This window comes from Apodemus sylvaticus, chromosome 9 (genome assembly GCF_947179515.1).
Source record: "Apodemus sylvaticus chromosome 9, mApoSyl1.1, whole genome shotgun sequence".
NCBI classification, from domain to species: Eukaryota; Metazoa; Chordata; class Mammalia; order Rodentia; family Muridae; genus Apodemus; species Apodemus sylvaticus.
The window spans coordinates 55,137,899-55,164,268 of record NC_067480.1 but is presented as its reverse complement, the minus strand read 5'-3'; the positions used below and the strand labels follow the sequence as shown (position 1 = coordinate 55,164,268).

The following is a 26,370-nucleotide window of genomic DNA, read 5'->3' as shown; positions in this document are numbered from 1 at the left end:
ACCCTTTAGGGTGTCGCACTTATTCCGTGGCGAATCGCCTTTTCAATCAGAGATGGTGGAAATGGCTACCAGAGGCTCAGAGACGCAAGGAGAACCTGTTTACACAGGATGCAGCGCCCACCCCGGTCCCCCGCTCACCTAACCACGCCCATTCGACTCTCAGCGCGTCCCGCCCCTTCCGCCTTCCACTTCCGGGTAGCGCCGCCATCTCGGAATCTGATTGGCTGGAGCGCTAACTGCTAACTGCCGCGGAGTTTAAACATAAATCTTGGGCTTCGCGGATTATCGAACTTCCAAGCAAGTGTGGGCGCCCACAGCTGAAGGGGTTGCCAGTCGGCGCGGGCGAGGCCTGCGGTGCTCGCACCCTTCTCGGCAGCTCCTCCTGGCGCCACAGTTCTCGCCGCTGCGCGGCGGCTTGTAAGGCCGGGACGCGGAGCCGGCTTCGGCTTGGGCGTTAACCTCCGTTCTGACTTTGAGCCCCTAGCTGAGCGAGGGGTCGCTATTAACTTTCAGGTCAGTACCGGGAAGGAAAAGGGATCTAGGTCCTTGTGGCGAGGCCTGAACCGGTTGCTGGCGTGTAGATAGGCATGTTATCTCCAGGGCAGGGCCTTTGCCTAGCTTGTTTCGAATGGAGAGCTGATAGCTTGGCTCGGATCTGGGCATTGGGAGCTGACACTTGGGAAGAGAGATGTGCTGTACGCTAGGGCAGGGCGTAGGGGGTCCACGGGAGGAGGAATGCAGAGTATTTTATCAGGAACTGTTTATTTCCCTCCTGGGAAGTGGGGTCAAAGGATGAGAAGAGATCACAGCAGAAGCTGTGGATGAGACTGGGGGATTGGACTGGAGGGAAAGTTGAAGATACGCAGTTAGCCTACCTGCTTGCTTCCCTGCTCAGATCGTGAGGTGAAAACCTGCAGTTAGCCTGACTGCTTCCCTGCGGTTTTATGTTTTTATTTTTGGACAAAATTTCAGAACAATTGAACTTTAATGTTGAAGCGTTCCTAAGGAGTGAATTTCCTCCCTGTTGCAGAAATTCACACCCCACACAGCCATCTTCTCGGTCATTTATTTGTCAACTGTCTTTCCACATCTGTTCAATGCTTTCAAACATGACCATTAAAACATTGGGCAGATTTTTTCCACTGAAAAGTACTTTCGTGTGTTCATATTTATTTCTGTCAGAAATGTTTATCCAAGGAGCTGCTCTGTGCCAGGCACTAAGAGGCTTTAAGAGTTCAACAGAAAAAAAAAATTGACAGAAACTTGTGTTTGTCAGCATTGCTCTAATCTCTCTTCTTCTCTGCAAAGATGCTTGTGATGGCATTAGAAATGCCTAGATAAATGAGAATCTTATCATTGGATCCTTACATTAAATCTGCAGCGTGTGTATGGATGGAGAATTGCATGTACCTGACTAGGTCACTTTGTAGCCTACTATAGGATTGATTACAGGATATGAAGAATTGGAGGGCAGTTAGGGTGAGGAAGATAAAGATGATGTGGCACCTAGGGATTTTTGTGATGGACATGAAAAGAATACTGAGATTGTTCTGTGGACTCAAAGCTTGTGGAGGGAGTATAGGTTTGGGGCGTTGACCCCGTTTAAGCACATAGCCCAGCATCATTACCTGCCCCTCAGTGAAGCTTTTTCTGATCTGTTTTCTCTGCCTAGATAGCATTAACACTTCTTAAATATCTTGTGTGTTAAAGTCATTGTTTTTGTCAAACGGTCTAATTATTTATTTTTCTGTTTCTATTACTTTGTTAACCAGTCTAGACCATAACTCTAGACTTAAGAAAGCTTATAATTTCCCATCTTTCCAGCCCTCTCCACTCCTTGAATGTGTCATTTCTTTTGTGCTTCTATAAAGATCCACCTGCCTGTCTAAGGTTATAGCATAGTAACAGAACAGTGTCAGCCTCACACTGGACTCTTCTTCCATGACAGCAGGGACCCTACCCTGACATCTGCTGGTAGCCCATTGTGTCCACTAGGCATGGAGATATAATATAGGTTTGAATGGAAAAACAAAAGTATTTACCTTTTTGGAATTCACTAATTCTCCTGAGTATATAAATTCATATTTTGAGATTTTTATGCAAAGGGCTTTGCAAATACTTATGTGGGCAGTGTATTTTATATTTTAAGTCATAGTGGTTGAGCTTTAGAATGGTTGTTACCAGTTTTTACTCTTTGTTTTATTTATTTATTGGTTTTGGTTTTGGTTTTGGTTTTGGTTTTGGTTTTGGTTTTGGTTTTTTGGATTTGGTTTTTTTCGAGACAGGGTTTCTCTGTATAGCCCTGGCTGTCCTGGAACTCACTCTGTAGACCAGGCTGGCCTCGAACTCAGAAATCCGCCTGCCTCTGCCTCCCAGAGTGCTGGGGTTACAGGCGTTCGCCACCACCGCCCGGATAGTTTTTACTCTAATTAATCAGTGCTGTAGTCTCCCCCCACCCACCCACCCCATCTTTCTTTTCCTTTCACTTTAGAAATGGAGTACCCAGGGATAGAAGTTGACTCTGTTACCTCTGGAATTAAGAGACGAGTGAAGGACAGAATTGCAAAGACAAAGTTGAATGTTTCTCTTGCTTCAAAGATCAAAACAAAAATATTAAGTAAGTACCTATTTAGCAAATATAGAAAACTACTAAAATGACTACTTTATTAGCTGGTGCTTTTTCTGTTTTCTTTTTTCTGTCTGTGGCTTTCAGCTATTCAGCTGAATGGTTTTGCTAATCTGTCCTTGGTGATAGCTGAATTGTAAGCAGTGTGGCCCCCAGGCAGCTACCTCCCAATATGGCTTCTCTAGAAACGAGCTAAATAGAGTAAGAGATTTGCTCTGCATTCTGAGGCAGTCAGGTGATAAGTCATGTAGAAGTGCTTGGCCAAGATCAGTGTGGTAGGTAGTACATGATTTTATATAGGCTAGAGTTCACCAAGAAAGCACTATGCACTTTGGAAATGAGATTTTATGAATCCTGGCAGTAAGGTGTTAGGACGGCAAACAGATAACAAATAAAGCCTCAAACAACAACAACAAAACCCCATAAAGATGGGAAACTCCCCAGGATAAGCTTTTATTGCTCCCAAAAATATCTCAATGGTTTATGCCCATGTTGGCTACTGTCTGCCTGCTGATGCTACACCCATGACTTATGACAAAGCCAAAATATCTAAGTATCTTTAAATCAGGACATTGCTCCTACCAGGATCTGTAGGTAAATCTGAATTAGCCAGCTTTCTGCAATGGTTATTTCCTACTTCATTTGTCAGGACCATTTGGAAAACAGCAGGAAAATGTTGTTAGTTTAGCTTCTAGATGTCCTAAAACTGGTTGTGGTCTGTTTCTATTGGTTATGCCAAGGAGAGCCAACTGAAACTACTCTGTACCAAAGATGAAAAAGATGAACTCTTCTTACAGATTCTTTCCTTCCTTCCTTCCTTCCTTCCTTCCTTCCTTCCTTCCTTTCTTTCTTTCTTTCTTTCTTTCTTTCTTTCTTTCTTTCTTTTTTTCATTTTTTAAAATTATTTACATTTTTTTTACAATACAGTCGTTGCCCTGCTATTCTTTCTTTTTTTTGATGCCCCAAAAGTCTCTCTGAATATCTGAAAAAAAGATTATATTTAACAAAACTTATTTTAGTAAGATATGTTAGAATATGCCTATAATTTTAGCACTCAAGAGGCCAAGACAATTGTATGTGTGTGTTACTGTGGAGTATGTTATTGGCATGTAGTAGAATCTAAATTCAAGTTATGAAAATTTAATCATATTAAAGGAACATAATACTTTTAAGGTTAGTTTAATCATAAACTCCTCACCGAAATGTCTTTGCTACCGTTTCAGTAACAATTTAAATCATAGTAACATAGAGTACGGTCAGTTAGTAAAAAGTTAGAATCATTTGGGTAGAGGTGAAGATCCTACTGGTTCTAGACAATTAGTTCTTTCATTTGAAGTTTAAGAAATGGCATTTGGAAGAACAGGCAATTTTATTGAGTTGGGGAGCCACAGAAACTTGTGCAAACCTTTCCGATTGGCTGCCCTACCTCCTGTGGGTCTCCAGTGAGAGCTGTGGGGTCATCTTCCCACCTTGCCTTGTCAAGGTTGAGAGGGCGCAGGTGGCTGTAGGGCAGCTCACTGTTGGCTGCTCTGTCTGCAGAGCTCAGCTCTCGTTCCCAGCACACACCTCAGCTTCTGCCTTCTCTCTAGCTTTTCTTTCTTCAGTTTCAAAATCTGGGCACATTTTTTTCTCTAAAACTGTACATATATTGCCATTCATTTCCGAATATCATTTGATATCTATAAAGTAAACTGCTTTTTTTTCTGAAATTATTTTACTAAGGAATGTGAGATTTTATTAAAGAAATAAAAGATATAAATTGAATGTTAACTTTTTAAAAATATTTTTGCAGACAATTCTTCTATTTTCAAGATCTCTCTAAAGCACAACAACAGAGCATTAGCTCAGGCTCTTAGTAAAGAGAAAGAGAATTCTCGAAGAATTACTACCAAAAATATGCAATTACAGAAAGAAGTAGAGAAACTGAATTTTGAAAATACCTTTCTTCGATTAAAGCTGAATAACTTGGTATGGAAATTGTATTGTTTTGGACTCTCCATTAAAATTTGGACTCTCATTTAACTACATTACTATAGAAACTCTAAAAATTTTTTTAAATTTCAGTTGTTGTAGAGAATTATTGAACATCAGTATGCTGTGTAAGTCTATACTAAAGGATAGACACCTCTTGGTGATAGAATAGACATCTTGTATATGAGTATACTATAGCTGTCTTCAGACATACCAGAAAAGAAAGGAGCATCAGATCCCATTTCAGATGGCTATGAGCCGCCATGTGGTTGCTGGGAATTGAACTCAGGGCCTCTGGAAGAACAGCCAGTGTTCTAAATTGCTGAGCCATCTCTCTAGTCCTCGAATAGACATCTTAAGTCTTGCTCTAAATGCATGCTGTATGTACTATAAACCAGTGATATAAACCATGATCAATATTTGGTTGTTTGCCATAAGCAAAACTTGGCCCATTCATACATGAAAGAGTCTGCAAATATTTCTGTTCTCCTTTAGCATTTCTTTGGCTACAAGCCAAATAAAATTGGAGGTTATCTTTCTTTGTAGTTTTAAGTCTAAAATGAGTAGAAATTGGTTTAAAATAGAAAAAATGGCCTGTAATACTTTGATGATTTAATTCATATTACTGACCAACTATGTTTGTTTTCCGTGTGATATACAGTTATGTGAAAACAAAAATATCAGAAAATTGATAACTAATGTCAAATGTTCAGTGTATCTGTGTGTTCATGGCTGTTCTGAGTGAACATTAATGTAGCATTTGAGCTTAATGTGATCTCAGTTGAAAACAGTCACCAGGCATGATTTCCCGTCTGTAATCCCAGTAGTTTAGAAGCTGAGGCAAGAGGCTTGCCACTAACTCAAGCCAGTCTCACTATGTAGTTAGTTCTAGAACACCTTGGGTTACAGTGTGAGGACTTGCCTCAAAGAATAAGAATAGAATAAAAAAAGATTTTCTTTTTTTAATTTTTCATTTGAGTTTCCTTACACCGATGCTATCTATAAATGTATCATCATGACAAATTTCAAACCTTAGTTAAAAGATGTCTTTATTTTCCATGCACAGAATAAGAAGCTTATAGAAATAGAATCACATGTGAGCAATAATTTGTTAACCGCAATTGAAATGAGCAGTCTTTCTGAGGTAAGTGAATTCATGTGGGGAGGGCCATTTTTTTAGCATTTCTAAAGACAGTTAAGATTAAATAGTATCAAGGTGTAAGATATCCAAATGTGCAAAGAAATAACAGTAATCATGTATAATCTGCATCATCTTTACAATTGGTTATTGAAATTATTTCATTAAAATCTAATTTTGATTTAAAATAATAGATTAAACTGCTCTTTGGAACATGACTCACCCAAAATATTTAGAAACAAAGTCTTAGAAGACTGGAACATTTCAAGTTAGAAAAGAATTTATTTTAAAATGAAAAGAATTGAAAAATTATTGAGGTGAAAATAGGCATTGTATACAAATTCTAGATCATTTAAAATAGTGACACAAAATAAACCACAGACATACATAAGAGTCAGTATCATCCATATGAGTCAGGGGAAAGTTTTGCCATTCTTCTGAGCCTCCCCTAAGGAAGACTTTGCCAATCCTGTGGGCTGAGGTCTTGTCCCTCATGTCAGTAATACACATTCTCAGGATTTGGTCCACTCCCCCATTCCTTACTCACTGAACCATTTCCTATTGCTAGCCACATGGGTTATCTATTGCTGTTACCTTGGTGTTAGTGTAGAGTACTTTTTTCTCCTATATCATTATATTTTTTCTTTTTTGGATTATTTTGTATCAGTATGCAAAAAGCTTATTATAATTCACCTTGAAACCACCAACAAAAACACACTCTCCTCAGTTACTGTCTCATTTGTACTTTTTCAGAGACTTGTTCCCACATTCTCCTTTCTTTTGATTCACACCCTAGACTTCTACATCACTATAGTGTTTCCATAGGTCACCAGTGGCACTAGGGTGACAAGATCCCAGGGGGAGCGGTTGGTCCTTAGGCTGATCTTAGGGCTCTCAGTACTCTAAGATCTTTCCCTGATTTTCTGCCTGTTCTTTCAGCCTGGTTGTTTGGTTTCCTTCCTAACTGCTAAGTTTCAGAGTACCCAAGACTTAGTTATTAAATTTCTCTTTTCTGTCTATACTCATTCTTGTTAGGTAATTTTGCCAGTCTTTGTTTTAATTACTAATCTGTACTGATAACTTCCAAATGCGTGTTTCATGCTACATATATGTAGTAGACATGAACAAATTATGTATAGTTATAACTATCTTGTATATATATTAGTGTATATCTTTGATTTTCTATTTATAGAAAGTTTTGAAGGGTTGCTTAACAAGAATATGAGGAGTGATTATCACTAGAAAGTATGATGAAGGATGAACTATTTTAATCTTATTTTTATAATTATTTACCAGTTAAAGCCCAGAGTAAAGGCTGGTAGTTCGGTGGGAGAATAGTTAGCTGGCATGAACGGGGTCCGTAGTTACTTTCCAGCTATACACATACACAGTGCAAGAATGTTGTTCTGTTTCTCTTGGTATCCTGGTATAATTTGCTATTTTAATGACAAATCTGATACAATAGATTATTTCTTACCATTTTTTTTTTTGTTTTACTCAAAAAATAGTTCGATCAAAGTTCTTTTCTCCTGTCAGCTAACAAGAACAAAAGGATCAGTAAGCAGTGCAAGCCTGCACATCAGACATATGCGAGGTAATTGTTTAAAACTTGCTTAAGCTTGACTTATGTGTTTGTGCCATAGAAGATAGTAGATTGGGCTTTGAGTGGTTTTATTTACTCATTCTAAAAACAGAAAAAACAATTATAGATAATGACTTATAATTAAATAATGTGTAATGTTGCTTTGTTGAATTAAACATTTCATAGACTTCTATTTTATACTTCAGTTTAGTATACCTTTAGTTACCTGGGCTAGACTGACACTGGCTCAGAGCATAGACTTCATAACATAGTCATTGCTCTCTGTCAGCCTGTAGCTGTGCTACTTGAGGTGGAAATGGGAACCATGTGTTGGGTCTTGTTAACTGGCTCTTGAGGACTCTGAGGAAACTGTCCTCAAATGCAGATAAACTAAGTAGGTTGTAGTAGTTGCTACTTTTACTTACATTTCTTCTGGTCTTTTTTCTTGCTGAGCAAATCTGATTAACTCTTTGCACCTTTAACATCATGTATACTTACTGTCCTAATCTGTGAGATTACCTCTCATTTTGGCTACTCTTTTGTCTAAAGTCTCTTTCCCTTTTTGATTGACTTGGTTACAAGTCATCAAAGCATACCCAGTTTCAAAGCTGACATGTTAGACAGTAGACCCTGAGGCTGAAAGATGTGAAGTGACTTAGGCAGTGCCTGGAATCTTTCCATCTACTGAATAAGTTCATTGTGTTTGTTTTAAGTGTATACAGCCTCTGTATATTACATAATGTATATGTAGACATGAATTGCCTAAGTGTAAAGATCTTGTATTTGTGTAGGTATATGCATGTGTACTATTCCAATGCATAGCAGAAAATTAGAAAGTTACTTAAAGAAACATCAGTAGTGATTATCCATTGGGTAGTTTGGTTAAGGGGAAACTTTGCACTTCAATAAAAACATTAAGTAAGGCATTCATCTTTGAAATACTGTCTTTACCACAGGAGGGGAAGAGCCCTCAGGTCATGCCATTTCTGTCGTTTTCTATTTATTCCAGTTTGTTCCATTGGTTTATCTAAATCTGTATTGTTACCATTTTGTACCAGTACATTTTATTAGTGTATTTTTAAAGTAGTAAGTTGTATTATCTTATACCTGTATATTTTCAAGAACTCATTGGCTGTTGTGCATTTATTGTTCCAAATGTCTTCTTATAGCCAAATGTGGTGGTGCAAACCTGTAATCTTAGTGCTTGGGAGGCTGATGCAGTAAAATCTCAACAAGTTTGAGGCCAACCTGAGCTTACATAGTGATTTTCAGGCCATGTTGGACTACACACAGTTAGACCCTGTCTCAATAAACAAACCAGAAAACCACAATCAAGTATATTTGTTTGTCATACAAAAAATTCATTATGTCCTTTAATGAGATTTTTGTTTGAAATATTTTGTACATATTAAAGGCAGGTTTTCATACATAAACAGCATTATATAAACTTATCTAGAAGACCCTAAAGGAAAAAAGAAAAGAAAAAGTTACCCATGATCTCAGATATATCCCTGTAGCTTCCTCTCTGATCATCACCCAGTGCCTGCCTACCTAAGGATTCTGACCTTAAAGCATCGTATATCAATTTTGTGTGATTCCTCTAATGATCAAAAAGTACTTCTAAGCCGGGCGGTGGTGGCGCACGCCTGTAATCCCAGCACTCTGGGAGGCAGAGGCAGGCGGATTTCTGAGTTCGAGGCCAGCCTGGTCTACAGAGTGAGTTCCAGGACAGCCAGGGCTACACAGAGAAACCCTGTCTCGAAAAAACCAAATTCAAAAAAAAAAAAAAAAAAAAAGTACTTCTAAAAATCTGACTTTAGCTCAGCATTGTTTGTAGGAGTTATCTATATTGTAGCTGTAAGTCATCCTCATTGCTATGTAGTATTCCATTGCATCTCCATTCTGCCGCTCTGCTGGGTTTCCAGCTTTGATCTCTTACAGATAAGGCCACCACATATAGATATATAGATATCTCCTGCTTGGTGAATGAATCCACATTCTATTTGGTATAGACCACCAAATTGTTTCTGGAGTATGGTCCTAGCAGCAGTGTATGAGTATTCCTGTCCTATATCCTTAGTGTGTAGTGGTGTTAAATTCAAGTTTTTATCTTTACTTCCCTGATGACAAATGAGGTTAAATACTTGCTCATATGTGTTCTTTTGAGTAGTATTAATTTTTATTTTGCCTATAACAAGTATTTTCTCTCTGGCTCGCATCTTTTCTTTTTGGTCTCCTTGGGATATTTAGATAAATAGTTCTTTATAAAGCTCAGTTTGTGTGTGTGTGTGTACATGTGTGTGTGTTCCCTCCCAATGTTCTGATTCTTTCTGTGGCCCTTTATTGATCTTTACTGATTACAAGGTCATTATTCTGTTTTCTACCAAAAGTGGGAAACAGAATTATCTTCTGTTGGGGTTCAGGAATTGCCACACAGACCATATAAGTACTGATCTCAATTAAGCAAGAATATTTTATTGAACAGACATCTCAAAACTAATTAATCAGGACCATAAAAAAGAACTTGGGAGCCTAAATGTGGTACCAGTCTGTTAGGGTAAGCTTTTTATCTGAAAAAAAAAATTTAGAAGTGCAGAAGGGTAGAGGTAGTACTACATTTTGGCTAACATGGCAAAGTATTATCAGCTGAAGTTTAAGCTGGTTGATCCTAAGAGAGGTAAGAGACATGTTTCAGGACACTTGTAGTTGTTTCTTAAATTATGTTTTCTTCTCGATGTTAGCTTGCACAAATACAATTAATTTTCAGATACTGGCCTGTTTCCTGTGAACTTGTTAATTCTAACAGCTTATTGGGGCAATCTCCTTGAATTTTCTATGAATATACTTTTGTTATTTGTAAATAAGAACCATTTTCTTTCCCTTTTGCAAGCCATTTCTCTTTTCTTTTTTTTTACTTTGTTGCAATAGCTACTTGTTTAAGTTGGAAAAGTCATAACAATAGGCATTCTTACTGTACTTCCATTGTTAGGTATGATGTGAACACTTGTATTTTCTAGATCTTGTCAGATTATTAAAGTTCCAGGCTGAGACAAAATATCACAAGTTCAAGGCAAACTAAAAGCTTGGGAGAAGTTATCTAAGCCCACAATTTGTTTGTTTGTATTCCTTCATTGTTTATTATTGTGTATGCATATGGGTATGGTGGGTGGGTGTGAGTACACATGCCACAGAACTTGGAAGAGGTCATTTTTTACCTTCTACTGTGGGATCTAGGGATCAAATTCTGGTCCTTGGACTTGTATGGCAACCCAATGGGCCATCTCACTGGCCCTAAGCCTATAGTTTTGTTTCATTTTGTTTTGTTTGTTTTGTTTTTTGTCAAAACCTTTTTCATAATATCCCATTTCTTTTACTAAAAATTAGAACATTCAGATTTCTTATTTCTTGGCCAGGTTTTTAACTTTTCTTTAAAGACTCCTTCTAGTTCTCATTTTTCAATCATCTAAAGTGTCAAATTATAGTTAGTCAAGAGCAGCTGCTCCATATGATAAGACTGTCTCAGAAAAAGGGAACTCAAAAACTCATGGCTGGGAGGTTTTTTGTTGTTATTGAAAAGATACTCCTTTATTAGTTTATATAATGAATTTTCATTTTTTTCTATTCATATAAAATACAGTGAATTGGTTAATTACTATTAGTAGGTGTAGGTATACACATGATATGTATATAGGGTGTGTACATATGATGTGTATATAGGGGTGCAAATACATGGCATGTCTATGAAGATCAGAAAACAACTTGGTGGAGTCTGTTTCCACTTTTACGTGGGTTCTAGGAATTAAACTCAGGCCATCAGGATTTCCAAGGCAAATACCTTATCTGCTGAGGCATGTCTCTTTATGATCTATTTTTGAATTCCTTCTCTGCATCACAAAATCATTATTGTTGCTTTAAAGGTATATTTCATATGTATTATAATGAAAGCTATTAATTTTCTTTTGTTGCAATTATTTTTCAGGTTTAGGTATCTTAGTTATGCTGACTGATAAACATTATTTTCTAATTTAGGAAGCATATTATAAAGTGGTATTATTTTTCTTTAAGAGCTTAAGAAACGTTACCTCAGCCTATAGCTTTCATGCAGAGAGGTTTTAAGAATATGCCATTTTTTTTTTAAAAAAATACTATTTTTAATTGTCTCTGTGTGCGTGTACGTGTGCGTGTGTGTGTATGTGTGTGCGCGCATGCGCGCGCGAGTGCGCATGCACTTGTGTCTGTGTTTATAAGCATGTGAATGCAGATGCTCGCGAAAACTAGAGGCTGATCTTCCCAGGGTTGAAGTTAAAAATAGTTGTGAGCTGCCTAGTATGGGTGCTAGAACCAAACTCAGGTCCTCAGCAAGAGTAGTACATGCTCTTAACTGCTAGACCATCTCTCCAGCCTGCCCCTATTCTATTTCTTTAATAATCTCTATGTTCTACTTATCAAGTTTTTACTTTTTTTTTCATATAATTTTTCCATTTTTTCTAAATGGTCAGATTATTAGTATAAGTATAGTGATATCTTTTTCTTTCTATGTGATTTTTGTAAAATACAGGATTTCTTATTTCATTCTCACTTGCCTTTAGGGTTCTATTAACTTCAGAAAATGATGATGACAATGATAATGATGGTGCTGATGATAAATGGAATACAAAGAATAACAACAGAACTACATCAAAGACATCACCTGATAGTACCTCTTCCGTATCAAGACAACCTTTATCCTTACAGCAATGTAATTTGGAAGTATTCCTTCCTAAAGAAGATAATCAGAAAACATGTGGTTCAGGTCATCTAGAACATACTTCAAATGTTGATATACTTCCTAATGGTAAAATTGTTTTTAAAACTTTATGTAGCTTTTCTTAAGGGCAACAATGTCTAAACAGCTTATCAGTTAGTAGATCTCTTGTATTGCTAACTTACACTTGCTAACTTCTACCATTTAAAACTACTGGTGAAAATTTCAACTTGAAGTAAATAGCCTGACAAATGTCAGATCCATGGGCACCTATTACTGTTAGTCTAGAAGCAATCTCCAAAACTGAACAGGACCAAGCTTCCCATTTTGCTTAGCTTGTAATTTGAAAATACCATTATATAGATTTAGTTTCATCTTCTCCTTTACTGGATATGAAAACTGTTCATCTAGATGGATATAGTGACTTTTTCAAGCTCATAAACAATTAATGATTATGTTGGTTAGTATTGATTATCAAGCTGATATAGTCTAGAATCATCTGGAAAGAAAATAGAGATCAATGAGAGATAGTCTGGATCAGGTTTGCCTTGTGGACATGACTGGAGGATTACCTTGATTTTATTGAGATGGGAAGACTTGTCCACTGTGGGTAGCACCATTTCCTTGCAGGAGATCCTTAACTTTAAGAGTGGAGAAGGCAGGCTGAGTACAAGCTTCTATCACCCATTGCTCTCTTCCCTGACTCTGGATGTGGCTATCCTCTTCAAGTTCCTGCCACTTTGACTTCCTTGCAAAGATGGGCTGTAACTCGGAATTATGAACCAAATAAATTCTCCCTTAGGGTGCTATTATCTATATTTTACCAGAGCAACAGAAACGAAAATGTCATAGTATTAATGAACTCTAGTAATGACTTAGTAAGAAAATATGATGACGCTTAATTTCGTTATATGGTCTTCCTGATTGATAATCCTGTACTGTAGTCTATGGTGCTTACGTGTTTATTAAGTATTAACAGACTATAATATAGAACCCTAATTGTTAAGCTTAGAGCATGGTATTTTTCCTTTCCACAGTCTTAGGTATCCTCCCTACCAGAGTTACTGCTATTATTTGAGTTCATGGTCTCCTTCAGCTCTAGAAGTAGGAATTAATGGCTCCATTGTTGTATATACCCATTCTAATCATGGGACCGAGGCTGAATGAATGCTCAGTAGTATGCATTTCAGATGTAAAATGTGACCTGTGAGTAGTCTAATGTAGATAGTAGAACAGTAGAATAGAGTAGCAGTTAGTCTAGTTTTTATTAACATGAATTCTGAATGATATAAGGGTCTGAGAAGAACAAATTGTCACACGTCCTCTCTGAAACAGTTAAGTATCTGCATTGTTTACTGTAGATTATTACTTATTTTTGTTTTTCTTTATTTTGTAGAGAGCCATTGCCACCCAGATCAAAGTCCTAAGAGTTCTCTGAGTGAGATGGAAACTGCTCCATCTCCCAGCCTCAGACTAGAAAAATTATCACTTGATAATGTGACTAAGAGGAAGAAGTGTGTGTCGTCAACTGCAGACATTCTGTATGTGACAAATTTAGATAACCAACTGATTTCAAGTCCAGTATCAAATTGGAATAATGAGATAAATGGTGATACTAATGAAACCAGTAATAACACGCAAAGAAATACAGAGTGCTTTCTTGACTTACCTTCCGAGTCTTCCAGTGTTCCTAATGCAAAGTGCGTGGAGCAAGTACAGAACACTGATAACTTCCACTTGCAGAAAACTTTGTGTGACTACGCCGACATGGAGTTAACTGCTACTGATGTAGGCAAGATTGTAGCAATTTCAAAAAGCAATAAAAATCAAAAGAAGAAAAAAGCAGATTGTAGAAAGGAGACTTTCAGAAAAGTGAAAGGTACAAGCTCTGATAAAAAGAGAGAATGCACAAAGAGAAAATGTAAAGGTAGTTCAGAAGAAGATGCTGAGGAAAAGAGTGAGACCAGACCAGAAGGAGGCTCTGGTGTCCTAGATGGCACAGGGGATTCAGAAGATCCAAGCTGCATTTCCAATCCTGAACAGCCATCTCAGGTAAACATGCAGAAGAAAATCACCCCCCAGAACAGCTCAGATCAGGAGGACATTCAAAATAAAAAGAGGAGGCAAACATATACGACAGATGAGCAAAAGGAAGCATACTCTTTGTCCAGACATTCAGTCAAATCCCTTCAAGATGGCAAATTTGATCTGTATCAGAACCCCCTACACCAGAATTTAAATAAGCCTTCTCGACAGACATTTGTGATTCATAAATCAGAAAAAGTTAATTTATTTCCAAATCAAGAAGATAAAGACACCACTTCTGAAAACCTAGAAGTTACAAATGAATTTTATAAACCCGATCTTTCCATCAAAGCTGATGAAAATGTATGTGACAATGAGACTGAGACAATGTTAGAATTGAAAAAGTATGTCAATGCTCAACAAAATCAAACAAAAATAAATAAGACTAAGCAGAAAAATCGAAGGACAAAAATAATTTCTATCACGAACCAAATATATGAAGACAATGATAAAGATATTCATGCCCTAGAAAAAGGCAACTTTCCCTTCCAAACCCAAGCAAATAAAGAAACCACCAGTGGAAACCTAGAAGCTTCAGAATCATTTGAAATACCTCTTGTTTTCACAAGGGACAACAGAAGCTCATGTGACTATAAGACCCAGAATGTTCTGGATCAGCACAAGCAAATTGCTGGTATATACCCTGCTCAGAATGAGTCCCAAATTAGCAAAAACCCTAGGCAGAAAATAAATCGCAAGACAGAAGTAATTTCTGGAGTGAATTGTTTTAGTAATGACAAAGGTGTTCATTGTTCAGAAAAGGATAAGTCTTTCTTGCTACAAATGGATAAAGACATCCCTGGAACCTTAAATGACTTAAGTGAGTTTGATATGCCTGCTTTTTGTAACAAAGATAGTGCAAAGTCATGTAATTATAAGCCTGAAATGCTCTTAGGGTTGGAAAAACAAGACCCTAGTATGCAACTTGCTTGTCAAGATGATTCAAAAGTAGATAAGAAGCTTAAACAAAAGGTAAATCGAAAGACAGAAATAATTTCTAAAATCACCCAGATACATGAAGATGATGGAGGAAGTGCTCCTGACCCAGTAAATAAGAAGCTCAGTCAGAAGGTTAATATATCAGAAATCATTTCTCAAATGAATCAAATATATGAGACTGTTAATGAAGATGGGAATGGCTTTAAAAGCTCTATCAAAGATTGCCAAGATGTTAAAAGTTGTGACTTTGGGGAAATCAACAGTAAAAAAAAGGAAAATTGTGGTCCAATTCAAAATCCTTCCACACTAGTTAAAAAAACAAAGAAAAAGGTATCATGTAAAGCAGGGAACAGTTTGACAGGAGATAAGAACAGGTGTACTTTGCAGCTAACAGATTCTTCACAGGTGTCTGTCACCTTAGATGCTGGCTTAAAGCATGGTCCGAATAAAGCAACTTCTAGTCCTGGAGAGAAGGCTAACCTGCCAAAGAAGCGGAAACAAAGCACTGTGAGCTCACTGGGAGATGCCTTGTCTGTGAGCGTGGTAAAAGGAGGAAGCCAGCCAGCCAAAGCAGTTAGTAAAATGACATCCAACTCAAAGAAAGGAAAGACCCCTCTAAGTTGTTCTTCTGAAACCCATGGAACAGCGGAGATAACACCCAGCACTGACCTCACTAAGGCCCTTGACTCCCAACAGTCTGAGAAGGAGAACTGTTTGGAGAATGAGAAGATTGCCAAGAGTAAGCCAGACTTTTGTACAAAGGTGTTGAAACCTTTATCTCAGACATGTTCATCTAACATACAGAATTCTTCCTTGGACAGTATGTGTAAGAGGTCTCTACCTTTGAGCTCTTCTTCTAGTAAAAATCTGATGCTAGAAGAAAGTTCCTCCTTGGCGAGTACATGCATCTTTCAAGTAGGGGATGATGCTCATAAAAAGATAAAGGAAGGCACACAGAAGTCAAGACCAGGTAGGCCGAAGCTCTAGAATTACATTCTTTTCACTTAACCAGTGGTGTATTTTCAGTTGAAACAGGCATTTTTTTGTGAAAAATCTAAGATAGTGTGAATATCATCATCTATAGAAACAAAAGTGAAAGTTTGTACATTGAGAAGGTCACTGAATATCTTGGGCACTTGAAATATAAAACTTGAGTTAGCCTTTACTATGAAGTTATCTAATAATGGCTTTAGGCAGATAAGGCCTCTCTTCATGTGTTTGGAGGAAATTAAATGGTTTAAATGCATGTATAGGGAATTGTATTGAATTTATTCTACTGAAGACAAGTTTTATAAAAGTGGGGCTCAGTTCAGCAGCTTACATAAAATGGGATTAGAAAAATGTAAAGGTTAACAGATACAGTATGTGGTAAATGTTTTAAAAGCAGACACTAAGCTAAGGGTGTATAGTGAGAAATTTTGATTAGAGGAAATTGCAAAGATAGCAAGAAGGTAGCACTTTAGACTAATGGATAGGAAGATTTTTTTAACATTAGTGTTTACTTTTGTTTAACTGGTTTTTAAAATAATAGCTATAAATAATCAAATAAAATCAGAGGAAAAAACCTACTAAAATGGCAACCACCATTTACCATATGTACATGGACTTGAATCTGTGAATATTTAAACACATTCTTGAAATCATATTTCTATACTACTGATTCTCTCACTCCTCAGTGTTCAGTCATGGGGATTTCCTTTGTCATCAGAGATTTTATAACATGAGACATTCTTATGTAGAAGTTTTTCTACTTGGAACCAACATTTCACTATGTCTATAGAACACTAGAATTTTGACGCTAAGGCTAGTCTAGATAAAAGGGGGACCCAAAACAGAAGAATTCCAAGAGTCTAGGTGGTAGGTATGTTAGAGGAATAACTCATCTCTGTCTCCCTCATGGTGTCTTTGACACACTGAGTATCCAGATCTGTATGTTTTGTATGAATGTGCAGAGATTGTGTAGGTTATGAAGAGTAGAGCCATACAGAGCCTCTGTGATTTCAGAAATAAAACATAGAAGACCTTTCTTTTTATTGCTGTCCTAGATAGTTTTATGCCAGCCTGACACAAACTAGAATCAATTGCAGTGAACAACTTTCTGTTGAGAAATGCCTCTTGTAGGCAAATCTGTAAAGAATTTTCCAGATTAGTGATTGATGTGGAAGGGCCCAGCCCACTGGTGAATAGAGCCATCCTTTGGCTGCTGGTCCTGGGTTCTATAAGAAAGCAGCTGAGCAATCTATGGGAAGCAGGTCAGTAAGCAGCACCCTCCATGCACTCTGCATCAGCTCCTGCCTCCAGGTTCCTGCCTTGATTTCCTTCAGTGATGGACTGTGCTGTGGAACTGGGAGTGAAGAAAACCCTTTCCTCTCCAAGTTGCTTATGATCACTGTCTTTATCACAGCAATGAAACCCCTAAGTAATGTCTTACAATTGCTCTATTTTAGCTCCTTTTTCTCTCAAAATTAAATTTTTTAAGTTTTAAAATTTGATCACTTTGAATGGTAAACTGTATTGACCTCATACTTATTTCCATATCTTTACATATGCTTGTACAAATATTTGTGACAATATTATTTTTAGGCAGCAGAACGTCCTTGGTCTTGATGAATACCACTTCTGTTTCGAGTAACACTGCAAACCCTAAGGATGAGTCAGAAGATGAGTCTTCATATCTGATGAGAAGGAAAAGACAGTGCACCCCTCTCAACCTGGCAGAGCCAAGCCTTAAAAAGCAAGTGTTGCAGTGTTGTTAATGTGCTTGTGAGAACTGTGTTGCCTGGATTAGTATTTGAACACTCCTGAATATCACTGACTCATATGAATCTGTTACACAGTATGAACCTGGTAACAATTAGGTCAAAATGAAACCTTGTTCTTCTGCTTTTTTTTCTCTAGTTTTAAATTAATGTAGTTTCATTTAATCTCTATCTTACTACTGTCATTTTTAAAACTTTAATTGGTAACTATAATTTTTTTTAATTTGTTGAATACAATTTACCAGCCATCGTTTTCATAGCTCTCACGTACATGTATTTCCTGTGTTGCTCCCGAGAAATCAGTGTGCTTTATATTTCCTTTGGTCCCAAAGAATAACAATTTTTTAAAAAAAAATTTTAACTGTAGATAGATAGTAGTGAAGAAAGACTTCTAGTCCTCTCCCAATTTACCCACTCCTCCAGTTCTATAATTATCAACATTGTGCTCTATTTGATTCAGCTATTGTACTTTTAAAGCAAATCTCTGAGTGATTTCATTGATAAGATTTTTCTGATGCTGGAGAAATAGCTTCATCAGTAAAGCACTTGAATAAGCCTGAGTCCCTTCCTGAGTGCAGACCCATAAATCATGTAAAAGTCAGGCACTACAGCATGTGCCTGTGAATCCAGCACTGGAAAGGGAGAGACAGTGGGGTTCCTGGAGCTTGCTGGTCAGTCAGTCTAGTCACATCTGAGAGTTCCTTTCAGTGAGACCCTATCTCAAAGAATCAATTGAACACATCTGGACATTGGCATTGACCTCTACTCTACACACACATTGCTTAGCAAAGTTTACCACATTAGGATTAGGCAGGACAGCTCAAGGTGGAGTTTGCCCTGCACGCATGAGGCTCTAGTTCACAAAACTATCAATAAATTCTTATTGTCCTTTAATGACTAATCTATTCAAATTTTCTTAATTGCCATAAAGTCACTCTGTTTACATTGTTTTCTTCTAACTGGCCAGCTGTATACCACAGATGGGAATACAGTTTTCTGCTTTAGAGTGCTAAGCAGATCCCTGTGTTGTGTTTAGCTTTGCTTCTCTTTAACCTCATCATACCTGTGTCATTTCCTACTCCTTTTTCTCTCATGGCATCCTGAAGATTACCAGGCAGTTAATTTGTAGAATATCCACAAATTGAGATTTGGGGTTTTTGTTTGTTTGTTTGTTTGTTTTTACCTTTTTCCCTCATGATCATACTGTAGTTATGCATTTTTTTTAATGAATTCCATGTGAAAGATATGTCCTGGCATCATACCAAGGATTTATTATGTTAGTCTGTTCCTTTACCATGATAGGGCTAGCTTTGTTCTCTTAGCTACTGTTGAAATCTGCTGGGTTTCTGCAATGTGAAATTTATCTTTTCCTAAAGGATTTGGGCATTTTGACATCTGGCCTCTATCCTACACACACACACACACACACATTTCTTAGCAAAGTTTACCACATTACCACATTAGGATTAGGCAGGACTGGAATTATAGCTCAAGGTGTAGTTTACCCTGCACACTATCTTTACTATGTTTACTTTGTTATTCAAGTGATTCTACCTTTGGTATTAGGAGCCCCTTCAGAATAGCTTCTGATTTCCTTTAGCAAGACATACTCTTGACCATTTCATTACTTTCTGACACCACAGATGTTTCAGGTTTGTCATCAACTTTCCCTGTCCTGGTCCTAGAATCAGACACTTCTTAGGAATTCTGATTTTTTTTTTTTTTTTTTTTGGCTTGAAAAATTGTGTTTAGCAACCAGATTCTGTGTCCTACGAATGCTCATGGCTGACATTATAGTGCTACCTGCCTCTTGCTACACAGCATTACCATAAATCTAGTAGCTTAGAGAATAGTACTATTTATTCTTTTTCAGAATGTAGGCATGGCTTAATTGGTGTTCAGGGTAGCTTCTCTTAAGACTGTGCGCAGAGTGCCACAGTTCTTCTCTGGAGGCTCTGCTCATAGACACTATTGGTAGAATCTTCTCATGAGGGTAGAAGAGGACTTTAGTCGACTATTTTCACCTCATGCTATATGGACTTCTTTCCCAACAAGGCTACTTGCTCAAAGCCAGCTCTGGAAAGACTCTACAGCAAAACCCTTTATCGAAATAGTGTTTTATAGTGAAATGTGCTCTCAAAAGTGAGGTGGCCTTCACCCATGCTACATTGTTAGACACAGATCACTGTTCCTGCTCATAATCTCCTGGAAGGACGCATGTAAAGGCATGACTGCCAGTAGATGGGGATTGTGGGTAGTGTCCTTGTTATAGTCTGTACAGCACTGGGATTATGTTTGGGTCTCTCACAGAGAGCACTAGGATACACACACACACACACATATGTATACATACATACATATGTATATTCTATATATGTGTGTATATACATCCTAGTTTCCCAGTGTTGTGTGGCAAAACTTTCCTGGGAAGAAAAAACCCATACATATATCCACAGCAAATAGGGAACCACAACAGGCCAAAGTCCACTTTACTGAACCAGTGAGTTTTATTGGAATTACTTAATGGATGAGAGGTTACTTACTGGAGCAGGAGTGGCTCAAAGACAACTGTATCACCATACCCCACCCGGGTGACATCTCACAAAAGCTAGAAAACCTAGAGCTCACTGCACAGCGTACAGGTAGCACAACAAGCTGGAGAGAGAGCTTTCCTGGTGCCTCAGTTGACCTAAACCTCTTCCAGATAATTCAGCTGGTTTCTGCTTCTTCCAGGCAGCTGGTCTGATCTCAGAGTCGTCTTTGAAGTTTGGCTTGTCTAAGAGTCTTTGAAGTTCAGCTTCCTTCAGTGTGAGGAGAACTCTCAGCTTTTATTGCTTATTCTAGTGAATCTGGTCAGTTTCAGTGATTTCCTGGAGCTATTTTGAGTTTACCTACTGCTTAAGGAGCTTCCCACAGGGTGGAATGTTTTAATCCTGGAGGAAATTGTTATACAACACTCACATAGGCATACACTTTTATATTTCTGTATATATTATATATATAATAAAATGATACATTTTTATTATAGTTTTAATTTAATATTCCAGGGTTCATTTTAGCATTCCTCTTTGCTTAATATGTAATATCTCAATAAGTAAAGAGCCTAGTTCTCATCTGAAAATATTTTCTTGTTTGTTCAATTCTAGTACATAATTTCAGAATTATTATTCCATATCCCTGTTAAAACCATTTTACCAACTGGATTTATATATAATTCTTTCTGCTGTGGTTTAGTTGGTTTCATAATCCACCGAGGTTCAGACATAATTGCTTCTCTTCATTGTACTGATGTCATTCCTGTCTACACTGTGGTGGAACACACATGCTCCAAAACACAGAATATTGCCATATTTTTAATTTGTGCTAGTGGCGGGTAAGAAATGCTATCTGGGTGTTGTTGCATTTGCAGTTCTCATAGTAATATCCCTAGGTTCACTCTATCTTCATCTCTTATTTTTCCCTGCCTGATCTTTCTGTTCTTTTGTTTGTTTGGTTGGTTGGTTTGGTTTTGGTTTTTCAAGACAAGGTTTCTCTGTGTAGGCCTGGGTGTCCTGGAACTCACTCTGTAGACCAGGCTGGCCTCGAACTCAGAAATCCGCCTGCCTCTGCCTCCCAAGTGCTGGGATCAAAGGTGTACACCACACTGCCTGGCAATCTTTCTTATACTAACTGTGCTGCAGTGAAATCTGTGTTGCTGTGTACCCATGTGACTCTTTTCTATCAAGTTTTTGTTTCAGAAAGATAATAGCTCTGTTATTTAAAGTAAAAATATGATTATATATTCATTATAGATTATGGATTTTACTATTAAAATATCTTCTTTTCATATTCAGTACTTTGCAACTTAAAAGATAAACGTTTAAAAAAAAAAACTTTATTTAATCTTCCTATGATTCCTATATTCCAGTCCTTGGGTGTGGGAGTTCTACTTGAAATAGACGCTCTTGAAGTATTCTGCTTCTGACATGACAGCTGGGTTGTCATCATTCATAACTTATACTGAGAGTATATTGTGCTTTTTGTTTAACATTTTTTATCAAGTCCAATTACTCAAAATGGTATAGTCAATGACTCTGGAGATGAGTTCCAGCAGAGAAGGGACCCTGCTTCCCAGGTAGCCCTTCTTTCTGCCATTTTAGTTCAGAGACTGTATGTATACATTTCAGCCAAAAAACATAACCTCTTACACATGCGCATGTGCATGCACACACAATGTAGAGAAGGGATTCTGTGCCACCTGGAGCACTGGGTACTAGGAGGATGGATCAGCCCTCTCCTGATGAAATGCTAAAAACCAAAGTAAACTTAATGTGTTTCTTGGCTAATATGAATGTAAAAAGGGGCTCAGCCCAGAGAGAAGTGAGCAGGAACCCTAAAGGGTAGTTAACAAAGCTTGACTTAACATTCTCAGCCTTAGGGTCAAGGGTCAGAATGAATATCCTGGGACTTGGCTGGTATGAAGTCTAATGCAGATCCTTTCAATAATGTTGAGCTACTCTCTCAATAGAACCATAACCTAAAAATAAGTTCCCACTGACCTCAGCCCCAAGAAGTAACTGTATTCCTGAATGTGTGAGACAAAACTAATATTCTAGAATGTATAATTAAAACCAAGCCTTTATTCAGATTTCAGTTGGAATCTGTAATATCAGGAAAGTATAAAGACTTGAGTTAAGAATGGAGTATAAGAAACCCATAAATTGTAGTTTTCCTTTTGTTGTAAGAAGCAAAGTGAATATTTTCTGGAGAACACCTTCTCTGGCTCATGCATTTCCCACAGGTACAGTTCTGAGGGAAATGAGTATCTAGTTCACAGAAAACATACTACAATCCTCCGCCCATGTGCAAGTGCTTGAGGTTCCAGCAGAAACAGTTGCAGCTGCAGCCAGAGTATGCACTGAGTGCCTGTGAAGGAGAGGCTTGAAGGTGCCTAAGACGGTGAATGAAAACGGTGAATCCCAGAAAAGCATGCCCAGTGTGACTTCACTGGGATAAAGAGGCCTACTGTAAATAAAGTACTAGATATATAGTCATGGGTGCTGAATACTGAATACTTGAAAGGTCACACCTCACCCATGTGGCAAAGCTGTGTCTAGGGAAACTGATTACTAGAAATTTTCTTTTCTTTTGCAGCAAGATGAGAAGATGAAGTCAAGGTGAAGTAGATACGGATCCTAGTTTTTCTGAGTTCTCAATGCACACGTCAGAACAGAAGCCTAAGAAGGACATGAAACAAAGAAGGATTCGGTTGGTTGAGTTTTGTACATGAAGAAGTGTTCTGTTTTTGTTTTTGTTTTTGTTTGACCTTTCTTGGATTATTGCTAGATCTATGTGCATAATATAGCTATATCTTAGATAATAAACTTAAAAAAAAAAAAAACCACTGGTCATCACATAACTTGTTGATTTAAATTTCTATCAAAATCATATAACCAAGCAACTATTCCTTTAACCAAGTAAAATGTATCAATAGATAGTCTTGCATTGGTTATCTTGTATATCATGCTATCTTGTGTTTTGCTTTTGAGCCATTCAGTTACATGAAGATCATAGAGGATTTGAAAATCATCTATTGTTGGAGCATGTGTCTGGCTCCTCTCACCATTCTATGTTAGGAACACTTGTTTGGCAGCAGCCTGTCTCAGTTACACATGGCAGGATGACTGAGACAGAGGAAGCTGTCGTGGTTAACAGCATCTCTAAGAATTTCGGGCCACATAGGAGATATGCACTCTAGGCATACTGAGAGTAGCTTTCCAGATTAGTGAAGGTGGTAAGCGCAGCACCATCCCAGACTGGGGCTGTAAAGAAGGTAATGGAGAAGACTGGTTGTCCCCAACATTGCTCTTTTCTAACTTGCTGAAATGTGATTGGCCACCTCACATTCCCACTGCCATGGCTTCTCCACCATGATGGGTTTTATCCCTTCAGACTGTACACCTACTCCTTTAAAATACTTTTTTATCAGGTATTCATCCCTGCAACCAGAAAAGTAGCTAGTACCCTAGCTTTTCAGACATTTAAGTGTGTGTGTGTGTGTGTGTGTGTGTGTGTGTGTGTGTGTGTGTGTGTGTGTGTGTGTGAATGCCATGGGAATACCGTCTGTGTAGGTAAGAGAGCCACAGGAGCTTGACTTACAGGCCAGTGTGAGTGGTTGGAACCAAGCTCAGATCCACTGGAAATGCAGCAAATGCTTTTAACCACCGAGCCACCACTCCCAGACAGGTAAGGCATATGCACAGAAGAGTACATGAATCCTCTAGAGCTGGAGTTATAAGAGGTTGTGAACCATCTGGCATGGTTGCTAGGAACTCAATTTGGGTCCTCCATAAGACCATGAACTGAGCTGTCTTTAGCCCATTTCCATTTATTATTATTATTATTATTATTATTATCATTATCATTATTAAGTAATAGTCCTTATGTCTGAGCCCACTACATAGTTTCCCACAGTCACAATTAGGCAAGCTTTAGCTGATGGAGGTATAAACACTTTCTTAGATAATTTCTGCCTAATAAAGGGATAGGCCCACTAATCTGTTCATGAGCACTTGAAGTAGTCCTTGAACTGTCTTAGGATGACAGGTTTGAGACCTGTTTATTGCAGGAGAACAAGGCACAGAATTCTTCTTAACATTAAGGATGCCATCTTGACTGCTAAAACACAAGAACACACCACCCTGCTTGTGCAATGGAGGTTGACGGCCTTGTCAGAGGAGCGTTTACACTGTGGGGAGAGTTGCCTCCCTGACAGTCTGCTCATGCTTCAGGAATACTGTTTAGGACTTCTGACCTCCTGGAGTTCCTCTGACAAGATATTTTTTGTTGCTTTTTTTCCCTACCTTCCATGAGATTTTTCTTTTATTTATCTCTCCCATGAAAATTACTTCATATTTTATAGCCAGTCTCTTTCTTGTTTCTACTTTTGGTAGAGTTTCATTATACTTAAAAAAAAAAAGTTTCTGAGTTATAAAAGTACCCACGGTTTTAATTTTTTAATTTTTTTAAATTGTGTGCATACATGCATACATGCTACAGAACATGTGGAGGGTCTGTTCTCTCCTTTCATCATGAGGATCCCAGGACAGAACTCAAGTCATCATGTTTGCTTTTTGCCCATTGAGCCATCTTTGTGAGTCCTACATTTAAATTTCAGACTAATAGAGAGTTTATGTATGGTGTGAAGTATACCAGTAATATTTTACTATTTCTCAAGTGATCTATTGAACACACACCTATTTACTGATTTGAAGTTTTTAGTGTTGTGTTTCCATGTGTGTCGATTGTTGATTTTCCTTTTGTTCACTTGTATGTCATTTTATGACTTAATTCTCTTTAGAATGTCAGTGCTTTCCTCATAGGTTTTGCAAATCTTATAATAAATTTATCATTAGGCACTTTGTCCTTCTATGGGGTTGACACAAGCAAGGCTTTCTCTTCAGTTCTCCTAATTTACTGTTTACATATGTGAAGATTACTGATGTTTGTATGTTGATTAATAAACCCTGTTGCTTTGAACAATATTTTCTAGACATACTTCTTCAACCAAGCTATCTGACCCTATTTTTTGTGATTCTATGATTAATACAAGTTCCTTGCCCAAAGCCATGAGTTGGTGAAAAAGAAGTTTGCTCAAGAAGTGAAGTTGGCACCTCACTTTGGAAGGTGATAAACAAAAGCATTCATCTCCCAAGACAAAGACCAACTTTAGGGACTCGGCTTTAAAGGGAGAGAGGGAGGGGCAAGAGGGCAGGACAGGAAGGGTGGGAGCAGAGGAGGCAGGGTTGTCCTATATGCATATATTCTGGGCAGTCTTCATCCTGGGTATGTTTTCTCTTTGGCAGAAGATCTTGATAAAGCAGCTAAAGTTTCATCTCTTAGGCCATTCCCTATATTCTTTAAATAAAAGAAACGTTGGTTTCTTTTTCACCATTAATAGCCAAACACCTGCTAGAACCCCTTAAAAGTGGAAAGAGGGTTGATCCGTGGTGGCTTGTCCCTGCCAGGCAGATGGGTATGAGTGCTGGGACTTGTGGCAGAGAAAGGAAGCAGGCAGATTAGGGTCCTGTGATCTGCTTTGTCCGATAGACCTGTCTGCTGAAATAGGGCCACCAGCTAGGGAACCAGATGCTGGAAACATAAGCCTGGGTGAGTACACGTAAACACTTTCCCCTGCAAGTTAGCCACTGTTTCGCCTGTATTTAACAAGACCAGCAAATGGTTTGGCCCTCTGTTTGACAAGTCTGAAGACCAGAAACATAGACTCTTTAAGTCTAGAGAAATGTTACTGGTTAGTGAGTTTGAGATCTTTTTCCTAAGAAGTTAGCCTGCACTTAGCCATTAACAAAATTATGTTTTACTGAAGAACAGGGAGAAATAACAAAAGACCTTCTAAGACCCTGCATTGCTAAAGACTAAAGGGGCCTGGCAAGAGAGAGAGATGTTTTTTGTGTGCGTGAGCCCACCCCCCCCCCACACACACACATGCACACACACAGGTCTAGGAATATTTGTCAGTGCACTGGA

General features: G+C 38.0%; 1 protein-coding gene across 3 annotated transcripts; it reads left to right on the top strand.

The window, feature by feature from the left end:
* Positions 1–207: 207 nt before the first annotated feature.
* Sgo2 (shugoshin 2) lies at positions 208–25,367 on the top strand. 3 transcript variants are annotated; one of them, XM_052192556.1, is made up of 9 exons: positions 208–513; positions 2,492–2,617; positions 4,419–4,594; positions 5,664–5,741; positions 7,244–7,329; positions 11,907–12,151; positions 13,458–16,055; positions 17,669–17,819; positions 22,978–25,367. In XM_052192556.1, the coding sequence occupies exons 2-9, from the start codon at positions 2,494–2,496 to the stop codon at positions 22,991–22,993; spliced, it is 3,474 nt and encodes a 1,157-aa protein (XP_052048516.1). In that variant the 5' UTR covers positions 208–513; positions 2,492–2,493; the 3' UTR covers positions 22,994–25,367. The 3 variants fall into 3 exon arrangements, with proteins under 3 accessions (XP_052048516.1, XP_052048515.1, XP_052048517.1); XM_052192555.1 differs by lacking the exon at positions 22,978–25,367 and having other exon boundaries at positions 17,669–17,962; XM_052192557.1 differs by lacking the exons at positions 208–513; positions 4,419–4,594 and having other exon boundaries at positions 2,554–2,617.
* Positions 25,368–26,370: the final 1,003 nt, after the last annotated feature.